Source organism: Lepidochelys kempii, chromosome 2 (genome assembly GCF_965140285.1).
Source record: "Lepidochelys kempii isolate rLepKem1 chromosome 2, rLepKem1.hap1, whole genome shotgun sequence".
NCBI lineage: Eukaryota > Metazoa > Chordata > Testudines > Cheloniidae > Lepidochelys > Lepidochelys kempii.
In genome coordinates this window covers 100,849,437-100,864,745 of record NC_136381.1, presented here as the reverse complement: position 1 = coordinate 100,864,745, position 15,309 = coordinate 100,849,437, and the positions used below count along the sequence as shown (strand labels likewise).

General features: G+C 38.6%; 1 protein-coding gene across 7 annotated transcripts in view; it reads right to left on the bottom strand.

The window, feature by feature from the left end:
- ZNF407 (zinc finger protein 407) overlaps positions 1–15,309 on the bottom strand; it is a 462,963-nt gene that overhangs the window by 132,477 nt on the left and 315,177 nt on the right. For 6 of the 7 annotated variants that reach the window (XR_012157273.2, XM_073331771.2, XM_073331773.2 and 3 more), the window contains exon 8: positions 2,932–3,110. The exons of the other annotated variant lie outside the window; for it this stretch is intronic. Coding sequence is in view for 5 of the 6 variants with exons in the window: in XM_073331771.2 (XP_073187872.1) it covers positions 2,932–3,110 (179 nt within the window). In the remaining variant the exon portion in view is untranslated. The remainder of the gene's footprint in view (positions 1–2,931; positions 3,111–15,309) is intronic. 7 annotated transcript variants of the gene reach the window in all.

Genomic DNA, 15,309 nt, shown 5'->3' with positions numbered 1-15,309 from the left:
GAAATAGAGAACCACTGGTACAAACCATATTTATGACAATTTTCTCCCTGTTGCTAAGACAATCAGGGTAAGGTAAAGAGCCTCATCACAGTAAGCAGCAATGAATAATGCACTCACATACACATACGCTGCTACATAGACAGTTGGTGAACTTAGAAAGTTTATACAGGTTTGAAAGTTTCTATAGGTTCTACCAATATTCTCCATTACATATATAAAGAATCTCTCTCAAACCGGTAAAAGCATTCAATATGGAAGAAAATATGTTATGTGTGACTGCTATAATAAGAGATTATAATGTCTGGATATAGGCTTCAAGTCCAATATTCATTTCCTATTATGTGAAACATGATCTCTTGTCTGACATATGTGAAATTGGTATTCAGCCAACTGGACTTTTGTTTGCACATTCAGGTTTTATCTAATATGTGCTGAAATGGCATGATGAGTGGTTCCAGAATGGACAAAAAGAAAAGGAGTACTTGTGGCACCTTAGAGACTAACCAATTTATTTGAGCATAAGCTTTCGTGAGCTACAGCTCACTTCATCGGATGCATACTGTGGAAAGTGTAGAAGATCTTTTTATACACACAAAGCATGAAAAAATACCTCCCCCACCCCACTCTCCTGCTGGTAATAGCTAATCTGAAGTGATCACTCTCCTTACAATGAATGTGTATGATAATCAAGTTGGGCCATTTCCAGCACAAATTCAGGTGTTCCCCCCACAAACCCACTCTCCTGTTGGTAGTAGCTTATCACTTTAGATAAGCTACTACCAACAGGAGAGTGCGTTTGGGTGTGTGGGGGGAGAAAACCTGAATTTGTGCTGGAAATGGCCCAACTTGATTATCATACACATTCATTGTAAGGAGAGTGATCACTTTAGATTAGCTATTACCAGCAGGAGAGTGGGGTGGGGGAGGTATTTTTTCATGCTTTGTGTGTATAAAAAGATCTTCTACACTTTCCACAGTATGCATCCGATGAAGTGAGCTGTAGCTCACGAAAGCTTATGCTCAAATAAATTGGTTAGTCTTTAAGGTGCCACAAGTACTCCTTTTCTTTTTGCGAATACAGACTAACACGGCTGTTACTCTGAAACCTGTCAGAATGGACAAGAATACCTGGCAATTGGAAAGACATAGCACAATGAAGCTTACTGCCTCCATTCACAAAACTATACAGTTGTTTAGAACATACTAAGATTTTTTAAAACACTGGGTGACTGCACATAAAGGTGCCAAGGAAAGTTTTGTAACTTGTTATTTTGCATACAAGTTCCTAAGCTCTCACTAATACTGGTGTGTAGTGTTACACACAGTCTTTAGGTGTGGAGAAGTCTTTCTGGAAAACTTTTCTTGACTGAATTTGGCCCCATAATGCTTTTATTTAACCCGAGCACTTTTTGCACTGCTCTGACTGCTCTCCCCAACTTATGACTGCCAAGTTCTCTGGCTCTTTCCAAATTGAAATCAAACTCCTCATCCTTGTGTTCAAGCTCTGACCCAGACTACATCTCTTCTTCTATTGCTCCTCATCTCCCCCACTCATTTTGATCTTTCTTGCTGCTCCTACCCTTGGAAAGTCCTAACCTTCTTCTTCCTGTGTACCAGGCATTCTCACTGTCCTCCTTCAAATCCCTCTGCAAAACCCATGTTTTTGGTTTGCTTTCTTCCATTCCTGTGCTCTCTACTCCTTGTCCTACCTTAATCTCCAACTTAAAACTTCCAGAAGTATCTGATTTGCTCATTATTTCTATACCTCACATTATTTTTATTTGTTTAGCTCTCTCCCCTCCTTGTTCTTTCTTTTATTTATTTTTATATTCTGTTGGTATCTAATTTTGAAAGTAAACTCTTTGGAATAAGGGACCATGTGTAGTTTAAATCTCTGTAAAGAACCATGCAAAGTAATGGTTCTATACAAACCTTGTAAAATAAATAATAATAATAATAAATTATAGACAACAAAGCACAGAAAAATCTTAATTCACATTTGTGGGCGAGTCCCTTGATGTCCCTGATAATAGACCAAGATCCAGCAAAGCACTTAACACCTGCTTGACTTCAAGTACATGAGTATCTTATTAACTTCAATGGGACTACTCACATACTTAAAGTTTAAGCAGCTGGTTATGTGGTTGCTGGATAAGGGCCACAGCACCCCAGTGCAGTGCTATGAATACAGAATATAAGCATTTTTTGTCTTAGCAGCCTGTAGTCTATAGTAACTTTCTCTGCGTGTACTTTTTTTTTGTTTTTTGAGGGGCACAGAAAAGGATGCTTTCATCTAGGATAGTAAAGGACCAGAATGCACTCTGACACTAACATTCACACAAAGGTAGGCAGAAGCAGGAAGAGAAAAAGCAGACTGTGGTGTCGCCCTGTTGCACTATTTCATGAAACCATCAACATCCTATTTATTTTTTTTTTTAACTCTAGCAGCTTCTTGTTCACGTACTATGAACAAAGTCTGCTTCTCTGCAGTTATACTGCACAGTGTTATCAGCTGATTTTTGTGAACTCGTAGGCATTTTGAAATACTGTACTAATTTAGCATCTCATTTCCTGATGTCGTTATGTTGTTCCACCTTTTTTTCTTAATAAGAACACAAAATATAAACAATACTTTTTCTACACAAATTCATCCAGGTTTCAAAGGTGGCATTCTAAACTGGATGGGAATATCTCCCGTTTACACATGTAAACGCAGAATTTGTGTGTGAAATGCAGATGGGTCATGATACTAAATACATCACCTTCATCCCTTAGTGAAATCTTGAAGTGGATTGAGTCCATTTTAAAATCATGCTTTTCTTCAGAATAAATGATAGCAACATAAAGGACCCAGAACTTCTGTTGCAATCATTTAAGGGTGCTCATTTAGAAAAGTGATACATCTGTATACAAACAGGAGAATAGTCTTACCAGCATGCAAGTAAGCTAGATCAGGATTTTCAATGTCAGGATGCAGCTCCTTCAGGTGGTTGCGAAATTCCACTGGGACATTGGTTCCATAGTCACATTTGGGGCAGTTATACATTTTTACTCCTTCATGCTTTCCTGTGTGTAAGATATGCTTACGGATATTTTCAGCGCAGTTAGACCTAAAAGGTGAAAAGAAAAGAAAGAGTTAAGTTATATTATGTAAGCACCCATATGCAGGAAGGAAGACCATCCAACAGTATTCAGGCACTGAAAATTAAATCCTGCTGTTATTATGGAGAGGCAGTACGGTCTCAGAAGTTAAGGTAGTAACTAGCTTTCCATTTTATGCCAGATTCTGACATACTCTTAACTTGCACAGAAAACATGTCTTCCAGTTGAAATCTCTGGAAGTGCGGAAGTTTCTGATTAATTATGAATCTGGAAGGTTAAGAATTTAACAAAATGAATAGTTTTTTTTACCTTTGCAAAAGTCTTCTAATGTTTTTGGGGAGTGTGAGTAGGGAACATAATAGCTTAGCCTAGCAAAACTGATTATTATTTGTTTGGCTTTTTTGAGCACCATGCCTTTAACTAGAGTCTAGGTGCAGGTAAGCATTGATGCTTATATTTAAAAGTTCACATGGAGTTCACATGAACCTTTACTACAAAGTTCATAGACCCCATCAGAGTCTTTGCAACTGATTTTGTAAGGATAGTCCATTAACTCCTTCAGAGTTTATAAACTCTACATAGTGATCTTTGGAGAGGTTGTGTGTGTCAACTTTTCAAAGGCGTGCATGCCTAACTTTTGCATGTGCACATGCATACACACACACACCCCCTGATTTAAATCAGGGTTTTTCTGCCCACACAGGAGTTGGAATGTACAGAAGTCAGAGATGCGCGATACATTTCACGCACTTGAAAAATTCGGGCTGAAAGGTTTTTAACCTCATTTCCAAAAACGAGTGAAGGGTGGCAGTAATAATGAATTTATATCCAAAAAAGTTTACCAAAATTTCCATCCCAAGTTTATCCTTCAATTAGAATTTCCTGACTATTTAGTATGTATGAATTTAAAACAAAAACCCTACATCATCCTAAAAAAGTTTGCTAGCAGAAGTAATTGATATACGTTACCTGTATCAAAGCAAGGAATATAAGTGCTTCCATTTATTTCAGTTTGGGAATACTTTATTAGTACTATAGACTCTATTTTCCCCTACTTATTCTACATGTCAGCAGTTAAAGGACACTAACTTTACTCAAAAGTTAAATGGAAACTGTATAAAATAAGTTTCAAATGTGAATGGAAAAGAAAATATACAAATAAACAACATTTAAAATAAGTTCTAATAAAATGAGGATATAGTTCATGACACTAAAGGTGGCATTCAGCCCAAACCTGCCTATGTGGGAGCTTTGAGAATCTGGGCACCTATATGGAAACTAACTATTCCCTTAGATGAACTCTAAGGCATTATGTAAAAATTGTTCTTTCAATACCTTGAAAATATTTCTGAGAAATATGAAAGCTCTACAGAAACTTAAGAGTTGTGAAGGAAATATAGTCTGCTCAAGTTGTGTGCATGGGCAGTGCTATATCATTTGATCTCTGAATTTGTTCAAACTACTGTAAACTGTGCCACCTTAAAGTCTCATTTGTTTGACCATGATTAAAAGTTCTGTGACTGAACACAGCAATGTGCTGATCAACTCATCAATTGAAATGTTTGAAATGTTGAGCACAGAAAGGCCTAATCATAAATTAGGAATAAGAAATCATAGGACATTACAAATGGTATCCCTTATTAGTTTGCAATGCAGCGATTGTGCTAATAAAATAACCCATTAAGGTGACAACTCACAAATCCATGCACTTTTGAAACCAAGTAATACCCTTAAATATGACATGACAATAACGTACTGCATATAAAATGTTTTTTTAATTATTCACTGTGCCTTAACTGCCTGTTGCATTATCAGTCTCGTCCCTAATGCTTGGCAAATACATTATTCCATATCTGATATACAAAACATCAAACATTGCATTTCATATTATGCTTATGGAATTTAAATCAAATGTCTGTGACTTTAAGAAGTACTGTATCTGCACTAAAATGGTGGCATTATAAACATCTAGCTAAATATTATAGTGTTGCAATAGTGATGATAGTTAAGCATCTGACAGCCTTTGTGTTATAAACTCCACTTTCAGGAGTTTATAAACTCTGAGATAAAAAAGATTTCCTTTATACTGAAATTTAACAATGAAGAACTCAGCCCAGAAGGAATTCTTCTGCCTCAAAAATTTGAATAAAGTCAGACTTTGGGTTTTTAGCTCAGCACTTGAGTTATATAAGCCAAATAAATAAACACAGCTTTTAAGAGACTGGCCTGCATTCCAGTAACACTATCATAATTTCAGAGTAGCAGCCGTGTTAGTCTGTATTCGCAGAAAGAAAAGGATACTTGTGGCACCTTAGAGACTAACCAATTTATTTGAGCATAAGCTTTCGTGTGCTACAGCTCACTTCATCGGATGCTTATGCTCAAATAAATTGGTTAGTCTCTAAGGTGCCACAAGTACTCCTTTTCTTTTTACTATCATAGATATAATTTAAGTTAAATTATTACTATTATTCTTTAATATGAACAAGTGTGTTTTTGTCTATATAAGTTATTTCCTATTTTGAATGAATTTATGTATGTGCGGCAATCTTTGACTGGGCATTCACAGAATGGATATTCCTGGTACAGAGTGAAGTAGTTTGCAGTTATTGTCTATAGACATGTGAAAATGCTGTCATACAGGAGTGGAGTGGAAACTTTCCCTCTCCCCTTTCTTCCATGCAATGAGTGCTGCTACAAGGCATGGACGGGGTAGATGAAAAGTTTCCCCAGCCCCATTAGAATGCTGTTACAGGGCATTGTGGGTGTTGTTTGGAGTCTTCATCTCCCCAAGATTGCTGCAGGTGATGATGAGCAGGGAGATGGAGCCTTTTCATCAAGTTAGGCTGCAGATGGAGGGAGAATGGTCTCACTTGTATAAGTCATGTACAGTGGTACAGACACTGTAAGTCAGTAGCTTCCAACAGTTCCATAGTGGTATCTGAAATGCCATAATTAGCTTTTTGTTCATAGGAAAGGAAAATACTATGGTAAATATTATGGAGTAAAGGATGACATTTAAATAGTGGTCAGATTGTCTGAAGTTTTCTTGATCATTTACTTTTTATCCTTTCCTCTCTACCTTTACTTCTAAAAGCTTAGTCCATATCTCAGTCTTTTCTTTTTTGTGGCCAACTGTTTGAACATGAAAAGTGGAAGTATTATTCTTTTATACTCTCAGATTCCCCCTTTCTAGTATTTCTGCTCTCAAGTACTTCTCTCACACTCACACCATACACGCCACCCAGTCCTCTGCCCCTAAGTGCTACCACTGACTTCTACTATTCACTTCACATCTCCTATTCTGTCCTTATGCCTTATGTCATCCACTAAGAGCCAAATTTTTAAACTGAGCTGCCTAAATCCACATTATATAATCTCTATATACCTATATGAAGATTTTAGGTACCTAACTAGGGGTCAGAGATTCAGTTATCCAAAGGTGCCTAAATGTGGATTTAGGCACCTAACTCCAGACACAAAGTTGTGAAATAGAGCTTTGTGTGCCCTTCCTCATCGCTAAGTGCTTCTTTAAAACCCACTTCTTTTGAAAAGGTCTTCCAGTGTTGATCACCATATTGTGATTGTACCTTCAACATCTTGTGTTCGATTTTTTTTGTCCCATACAGTGTATTTGTCTGCCAGATTTTGAGATTGTAATCTCTTGGGGCAGTGCTTTTTGTGTGTGTTTGTAAAATATTATGTATATTTGTGGTTCTATATAAATAATAAATATTAACACAAAGAAGAGACTTCTAGAGTTGGCAGAAGAGAACTGGAGAGAGTTCCTGCAGGGTATGCTCAGAGAAACTAAGCCAACAGACAAGCTATTTCTATGATTTTATCACAATGTATTATAGCAAGGCTTCTCAAACTGGGGGTCATGACCCCTCAGGGAGTTGCGAGACTATTACACGAGGGGTCCCGAGCTGTCAGCCTCCACCGCAAACCCCGCTTTGCCTACAGCATTTATAATGGTGTTAAATATATAGAGTGCTTTTAATTTATAAGGGGGGGGGGAAAGGGGTCACACTCAGAGGCTTGCTATGTGAAAGGTGTCACCAGTACAAAATTTCAGAACCACTGTATTATAGGATATCCCTCAAAAATTTCCTGAGATTTTAGCCCTGGATTACATTGCAGGCCCACATCATCACTATTTTAACTAACTAATTACTCTCTCACCCCATTTAAAGGGCAAACTTAATATGTGGTTTAAAAATATTCAGTTCTACATTTTATGATTAAAGCTAAGTTACTCTGGCCTATATTTTAAAAATGTATTTAGGTGTTGCTCTGCTCAGCGTTGCAAAGTCTAATTGACTTAGGAGCCTTCATCTAATTTGAGATTCTTAGTAGGTCTACACTTAAAACACTGCAGCAGGTGCAGCTGCACCGTTGTAGCGCTTCAATGAGGACACTACTACTCCTATAGGAAAGCTTCTCGCATTGACGTACTTAATCCACCTCTTACCTTGCACTCCATATGATTTTATGAAAATATGCTAATGAGTGTGAATATAATGTACCTAGAATATGCTTCATGAAAAAGGTCTCTTGTAAGGTATCATAACTGAGTGTGGTCATCCTATTTGTATAAATGTATCATTCTTGTACCTGAAACTAGAAATATGAAACATAAATCTGAGGTCCTATTGTAATTATGCAAAGAGTGGGCCATTCATTAATGGTCGTTGGGAATCTTGATGGCTCCCCTCAACTAGGACAATTGGTTGTAAATGGCTCTGTTTACTTGCAAGCCTTCCTGTGAATCAGGCCAGAAAGAATGAAGGCTTGAGGTCTCATAGGACATGTGACCATGTCACCTGGTACTGGAATCCACCTTAAACCTGGTGCTTGTCCATTTAGAAGGAAGGGTGGGAACCCAGAGAGACACAAAGGACTCCCGCCTTGTGCCAAAACTATAGAAGGGGGTGGAACAGAACAAAGGTGGAAGTCATGAGAAATCCCCTAGCTACCACCTGAGCTGGAATAAGGACTGTACCAGGGGAAAGGATTGGGCCCAGACTAGGAAGGAGTCCGGTCTGTGAAAGAAATTTATTGGAACATCTTTGAGGGTGAAATTTTATCTGTAATCAGTTTCTTAATGTATTAGGCTTAGACTTGCGTGCTATCTTTTATTTTGCTTGGTAACTTACTTTGTTCTGTCTGTTATTACTTGGAACCACTTAAATCCTACATTTTATACTTAATAAAATCCCTTTTGCTTATTAACCCAGAGTAAGTAATTAATACCTGCGGGAGCAAACAGCTGTGCATCTCTCCCTATCAGTGTTATAGAGGGCAGACAATTTATGAGTTTACCCTATATAAGCTTTATACAGAGTAAAACAAATTTATTTGGGGTTTGGATCCCACTGGGAGTTGGGTGTCTGGGTGCTGGAGACAGAAGCACATCTAAAGCTGTTTTCAGTTAAGTCTGCAGCTTTGGGGCGTGTGGTTCAGACCCTGGGTCTGTGTTGGAGCAGACTGGCGTGTCTGGATCAACAAGGCAGGGTTCTGGAGGCCCAAACTGGCAGAGAAAACAGGCTCAGAGGTAGTCTCAGCATATCACGTAACAGTCCCAAAGGGGTCTCTCTGACAGAATTGTCACATCACCTCTGCAAGAGGCAGTAGCTACGTTGACAGAAAAAGCTCTCGCATTGACACACTGCTATCTACACCAGGGGTTAGATCAGCATAACTGCATCACGCAGGATGTGGATTTTTTACACCCTTGAGTGAAGTAGTTATACCGATGTATGTGTATAGTGTAGACCTGGCCTTAGGCCTTGCAATGCTGGGTGGAGAAACACCCAAACACCTTTAAAAATATGGGCCAAAGGGACTAGTTTCTTCCTTTTGACTTCTACAGCCAGACAGAGATTACTGTGGGGTCCTTCTTTTTGTTACTTTGTAACCAATCCTGAAAATGTTGATTTTAGAGCTAGAAATGAATTATGCCAGAGTCCAAAAGGGAGTGGATGGAGATAGTATTAATAATCAGAATAATGTTCCTCTTGCTAATAGAAATCTTAAGAGGCATCCTTCTAACAGACATTCTGGTACGATTTAAAAGTGACAAAAAATCTACTTTATTAACTCTGGAGTTTAGTTTTCTAAACTTGCCCATCCAGAATGCAAGTTGCACACAATAATGTTTTCAAAGATTTTATATGCATGCCTAGATGAATAGTTCACTTCCTACCACTCTCCAAGAATTTTTATTTAAATGGTCTGCTAGTGAAATACACAGGATACACTCTTCAATTACGCAGTACCCACCATCTTGAAAAGACACTGCAAGCATGCAAATGGAAGGTTTCAAGGCATGAATGGGACATAATACTTATTACTTCATCCACTAGGTCTTAGAGACCATAGCATATTTCAGGATTCATATTCTCACAAAAAATGAACTGTTCTTTAAAAGTTTCTCCAGGGTATTCTGCACAAACAGACTCTTTCTGTACAGGATTGCACAAAACTGGAAGTACATCTGGCAACTGTATGTATGTCACTACTTACATCTGAAAAGAAACACAGTGATATAGTAGACTGACTAAAAATATTTATTTAAAGTTTCCCCTTTGCGTTAGTATGAGTGAAGTTCACCCTGATGCAGAGGGCCTGCAGAAGGCCCTCTGCACTACTGAAACCAGGGGTGTCAAACTCATTTCATATGATAGGCCTGATATATTCAGCAAAAGTTATTAAACGAGAAATAGGTAAAGATAAACCCTGTTGGTAATTACTTACATTTACTTGATGCCTCTCCAGAGCCTCTTAAATGCAACTAAGTGGTTCTACATCTGTACACAAGGGATTGCTGTCCTGGAGTCTGGACAAGGGGAGTGTGATTTGTAGAGTGCACCAGTCCGTATGGACTCTGATGGTGCACACTACATGTTCCCTAGTGCACACTGATGTACACAGTCCTGTACACATGATGCACACGAGCAAGGTCTACATGCAGAGGTTAGAACACAACACACTGGAGCCTGAACAAATCATGTCTCCCATAGTGCGGACTCTGGGGTTGTATAAACATGCCAGTAGATTCATGGGAAGTCCAGGGGCTGGATGAAACTGTACTACAGGTTAGATCTAGCCCATGGGCTGTATGTTTCACACCCCTGATTAAACCCTACAGCACAAACTACAACAAATAGAAATGGCAAGCAGGAATTTGATCCAGCAGTTAACAAAGTAGCAGAACATTTAAAAATAGATAATTTCTTACAGGAATAGCAACTTCAGTAATGGAAATTAAGCAAACTTCTGCTGAAACCTATCTACATTTCCATAGAATCCTAATCCTAATTTACTAGCCAGAAAATAGCCAAATCACAGGAGTCTCACTCAATACTTATAGAAAACAGCCAAACCCCAATTTGGAAAACTCGCTATCATTAGCTAAACTCTCAGTTATGATTTAAACTAAAAACAAAAAGATTAATAGATTTAAAGACGAGGAGTGACCATTATGATCATTCAGTCTGTTCTCTTACATAACACAGGCCATAGAATTTCACTCAATGATTCATGCACCAAGCCCATATCATCTGGGCTGAATGAGAGGGTCTTTTGTAGGAAGATATCCAAACTTAATTTAAGTAATTTATGTGATGAAGAAAGTGGTTAGTGGTAGTGGAAAGTGGTAAATTGTTTCATTGGTAAACGACACTCACTGTTAAAAAACTGACATGTTTCTAATGTGAAGTTGTCTGGCTTTTGCTTCTAGCCAATGGCTATTGTTATGCTTTTGTCTGCTAGATTAAATTGTCTTCTACCATCAGAAATCTTCTCTTCATGTAGGCATTTGTAGACCATGATCAAGTCACCTCTTAACCTTTTTGTAACTTTAACTCCTTTAATTTTACTGTAAGGTCGGTTTCCAGACCTCTAATAGTTTTGCACCTCTTTTCTAAAAGAGCTATCAGTTAGTGAACATCCTTTTGAAAGTGTGGACACCAAAACTGGACAGTATTCCAGTAATGATCGTACTAATGTTCTATACTCCATAGTTCTACTCAATATTCCCCTGCTTAAACACCCCGGAATCACGTTAGCTCTCTTAGCTGCCACAACTCAAGAGTGCACATTCAGTGGTTAATCCACCATGACCTTTAAGTCCATTTCAGAGTTCCTGATTTCCAAACACCAGCCCTTCATCCCATAAATGTGACCTAGAGTGTTTGTTCCTAAATGTATGTCCTTGCATTTGGCTATATGAAAAATAAACCAAAACAAATAAAACCCCATGATAGAGATGTAAATATTCAATTTTGGAGCAAAAAGTTACTTTAAACTTTAAATGTGAATTGTTCCTCACACACTAGCTAATCAACAGAAGAAGGGGCCCAGTCCTGTAACCTTCCTTTGCACTTAAGTCAATGGCTGTTGAGGATGCACAGCACCTAAAAGCGCTAGTCCAAAACTGTGATTCAGAATATAAATTCACCACTAAACAATAAAATTAAAGCAAGCCACAAAAATTCCACCCACTAATTAAACAAAGAACCCTATCTACAGATGGCAATTCCCTAAACGATTGCTACTGAGCGCCAACTGATATGTCAGAAAACTACTAACACAAACTCCTGCAAACCGCCCAAACCACGGTAGTCACACTCACCAGTCAATGAAAACACAACTAATAAAACTGTACATATTATACCAATACGACTGCGGGGGGGAGAGGCGCACGCACACACACACACACAAGAAATCTGCTATTGACTACATTTTCCAACCAGATTCACCAATTTTTTAAAAGTTATATATATTAAAAAAAGGAGTACTTGTGGCACCTTAGAGACTAACAAATTTATTTGAGCATAAGCTTTCGTGAGGTACAGCTCACTTCATCGGATGCATACTGTGGAAAATACAGTGGGGAGATTTATATACATAGAGAACATGAAACAATGCGTGTTACCATACACACTGTAAGGAGAGTGATCAGGTAAGGTGAGCTATTACCAGCAGGAGAGTGAGGGGAAAAAACCTTTTGTAGTGATAATCAAGGTGGGCCATTTCCAACAGTTCCGTTCTTGTCAACTGCTGGAAATGGCCCATCTTGATTATCACTACAAAAGGTTCCCCCGCCCCCAGCTCTCCTGCTGGTAATAGCTCACCTTACCTGATCACTCTCCTTACAGTGTGTATGGTAACACCCATTGTTTCATGTTCTCTGTGTATATAAATCTCCCCACTGTATTTTCCACTGAATGCATCCGATGAAGTGAGCTGTAGCTCACGAAAGCTTATGCTCAAATAAATTTGTTAGTTTTTAATTTTCAGAGTAACAGCCGTGTTAGTCTGTATTCGCAAAAAGAAAAGGAGTACTTGTGGCACCTTAGAGACTAACCAATTTATTTGAGCATAAGCTTTCGTGAGCTACAGCTCACTTCATCAGATGCATATTGTGGAAACTGCAGCAGACTTTGGATTTAAAACTGACCACTCTTCAAGTTTAAATCCAAAGTCTGCTGCAGTTTCCACGATATGCATCTGATGAAGTGAGCTGTAGCTCACGAAAGCTTATGCTCTAATAAATTGGTTAGTCTCTAAGGTGCCACAAGTACTCCTTTTCTTTTTAGTTTTTAAGGTGCCACAAGTCCTCCTTTTTCTTTTTGCAGATCAGATTAACATGGCTGCTACTCTGAAACCATATATTAAAAAGTGGCCAATCCCTAGCCAGAAAATGCAAAATCTCTGAAACGAGTGGTCCTTGCCTACAGTTGGGGCTAGCTGAATAGCTGTAATGTCTTCCATGAACACCCCATCAGAAACGACCTTTTCTCCAATCAGTTTGTTCAACATGCAGTCTGTTTCAGTAAGAAAGAAAAGTGAAAACAAACCGCTGCTTCTTTTCTTTGAGGATGCCCCATTTCATAGCCAATATTTTTGTGTTAGTAGAGAAACCAGTTTATTCAGGCACAACATTCACTGAGGACGTAAGTTCCCTGCCTAACTCATGACAGTCCAGAAGAAACAGCTTATGCACTCAAGGTTTGTCTACACTAGAGTTTTGAACTCAAGTTAATTGATTTCAATTAATTCGAGTTTGCTACCATGTTTGTACATGTTAATCTGGATGACTCCACAAATATTTGTTCCAGTACACAAGCTAAAAACTTTAGTGTAAACATACCTTCCCAGCGTTAGAGGGAAACAAATGAGAAGTATTGCCAGCCCCGATTCCTGAAAAATCATGAGCCAAGCCTCAAAATATCATCATGAGATTAATTTAAAATTCACGAGGTCTTTTGGTTTTTTTTTTTAATTTTTTGTCTTCTGGTTTCTGAGCCTTTGGGATGTACTTGGGTCACATTTCCAAGCTATTCCTCGCAGCCAGGAGAGTTAGAAACTTAACATTTTGTTTATTAAATGAAAGCTCCGAGATTCACATAAATCTAGGAGCTGGAGCTTTAAGAAAAACATCAAATTTTGAGAGACTCATGATAAAATCGCTAGAGTTGGCAACACTACAGAAAGGTTACAAAGAGGTCAGGCCCTAAAAGACAGACACAGCCCAAAGAGTACCTCTCTTAATGAGGTAAATGGATGTGCTTTTCAATAGTGTTAGCTCATTCGAGTTAGCTTAACATGTTTGAAAAGCCATGTCAAGGCACTGGTTAAAACATCTGAACATGTGTTAGCCTGTGTCTGGATGAGGTTTTTCAATCATGTTAAGCTAATTCGATTAAGCTAACATGACTGAAAAAACACAGCCAAAACCACCACACAAATGAAGCAGCCTAATCAGTCGTGCATATTGCCATACAGAAACAATGAAACAACAGTAAAACAGAATAATCCACGTTCATACTGTTTAACTACATACCGTATGTTTCACAATGAAAATAATGAAAAACTATTTGGGATTTACTCAGAGAGTATTGAAGTCACACTCATTCCTAATTATAATAATTCTTTCAGCTTTTCTACACTGATAGTTCTGTATTTTTATAATGATCTATTTGTTATGACACACATTATGTGTGACAGATGTCCAATGCTGGCTGCTAAAAAGTAGCAGAGCCCTGTAGGGCAGCAGCAAGAATTAGTGCATCAGCACTGAAATGGATGGGAAACAGATAAGTTACTACTTGTGTCCCAGTTTTCTTCAGCAGAATATTGTGTCCAAACTGTAGTTTGGGCCAAATATTCACAATTTTATTTATAGTGCACGTAGCCCAATTTTAAGGAACTGATTATATCAAATGTATGCTCTTAAGAAGCTGATCTCAGTGGGCCAATTTTACTCCTGCATATACCAAATTATAGTAAATGGGGATTTTTGAAAGGAACTATGGAGGTGCTAGAGTGATATAATCCATCCCTTCCTCCCTGCAATGTATAGGCATGCTGCAACATCACTCCCTCCAAAGCTATGGTGGACAAACAATACTTGCAACCTCTCTCTGCAACCTCTTATGGGGTTTCTGGCCACTGAATCTGTGTAATGTACATACAGTGGTGTGTCTGAAGGCCTATCCTCAACAGTCAATTCTGACCAAGCCTTTTTGGGGCTGGTCCCAGAATGCCCCTTAGAAGCATGTAAGGAATGCAGAGATCTCGTGTGCATGTCCCACCCCTGCATGGCTTTACCAAGGGTTTAAGTGGCAGAAACAGGAGGGGATTACCATGCATCAGATCTTTGCTCTTGACTGAATTTCACACTAGCTGAGAATCACTGGATTCCTTTTGGGGGGATTCCCTCCCCCCTTTCCTTTTTTATTTTTTCAGGCTGGATATTGAAGAAGCTGGCTCGAGAAGAGGAGGGTTTGCTGTACGTAAGGGACACACACCTGTCTTGGGAGGGTGCTGGGCAGATCATGAGGATCAAAGTGGGAATGGGAGCTTTAACTAACACACGCCTGGATTCAGCAAGAATCTTAAGTACATATGGAATTTTAAGTACCAGTAGTCCTGTTGACTATTTCAATGGGACTACTCACGAGCTTAATGTTATGCACTTACTTAAGTATGCTCCTGAAATGGGCCAGGGAAATCATTCAATTAAAAAAAAAAAAAAACTGGATGGGATAAGACTAAGTGAAGATGCTCCTTTCCCTCCCCTCAATGGCAACTCCTTTTCTATTGTACTTTTCTAAATGACCACCTAAAGTTACATTGAAAAATTCAAGTCACTGTACACACACAGTTTGTGAGGCCTCAGTGAGGCACAAAATGTTT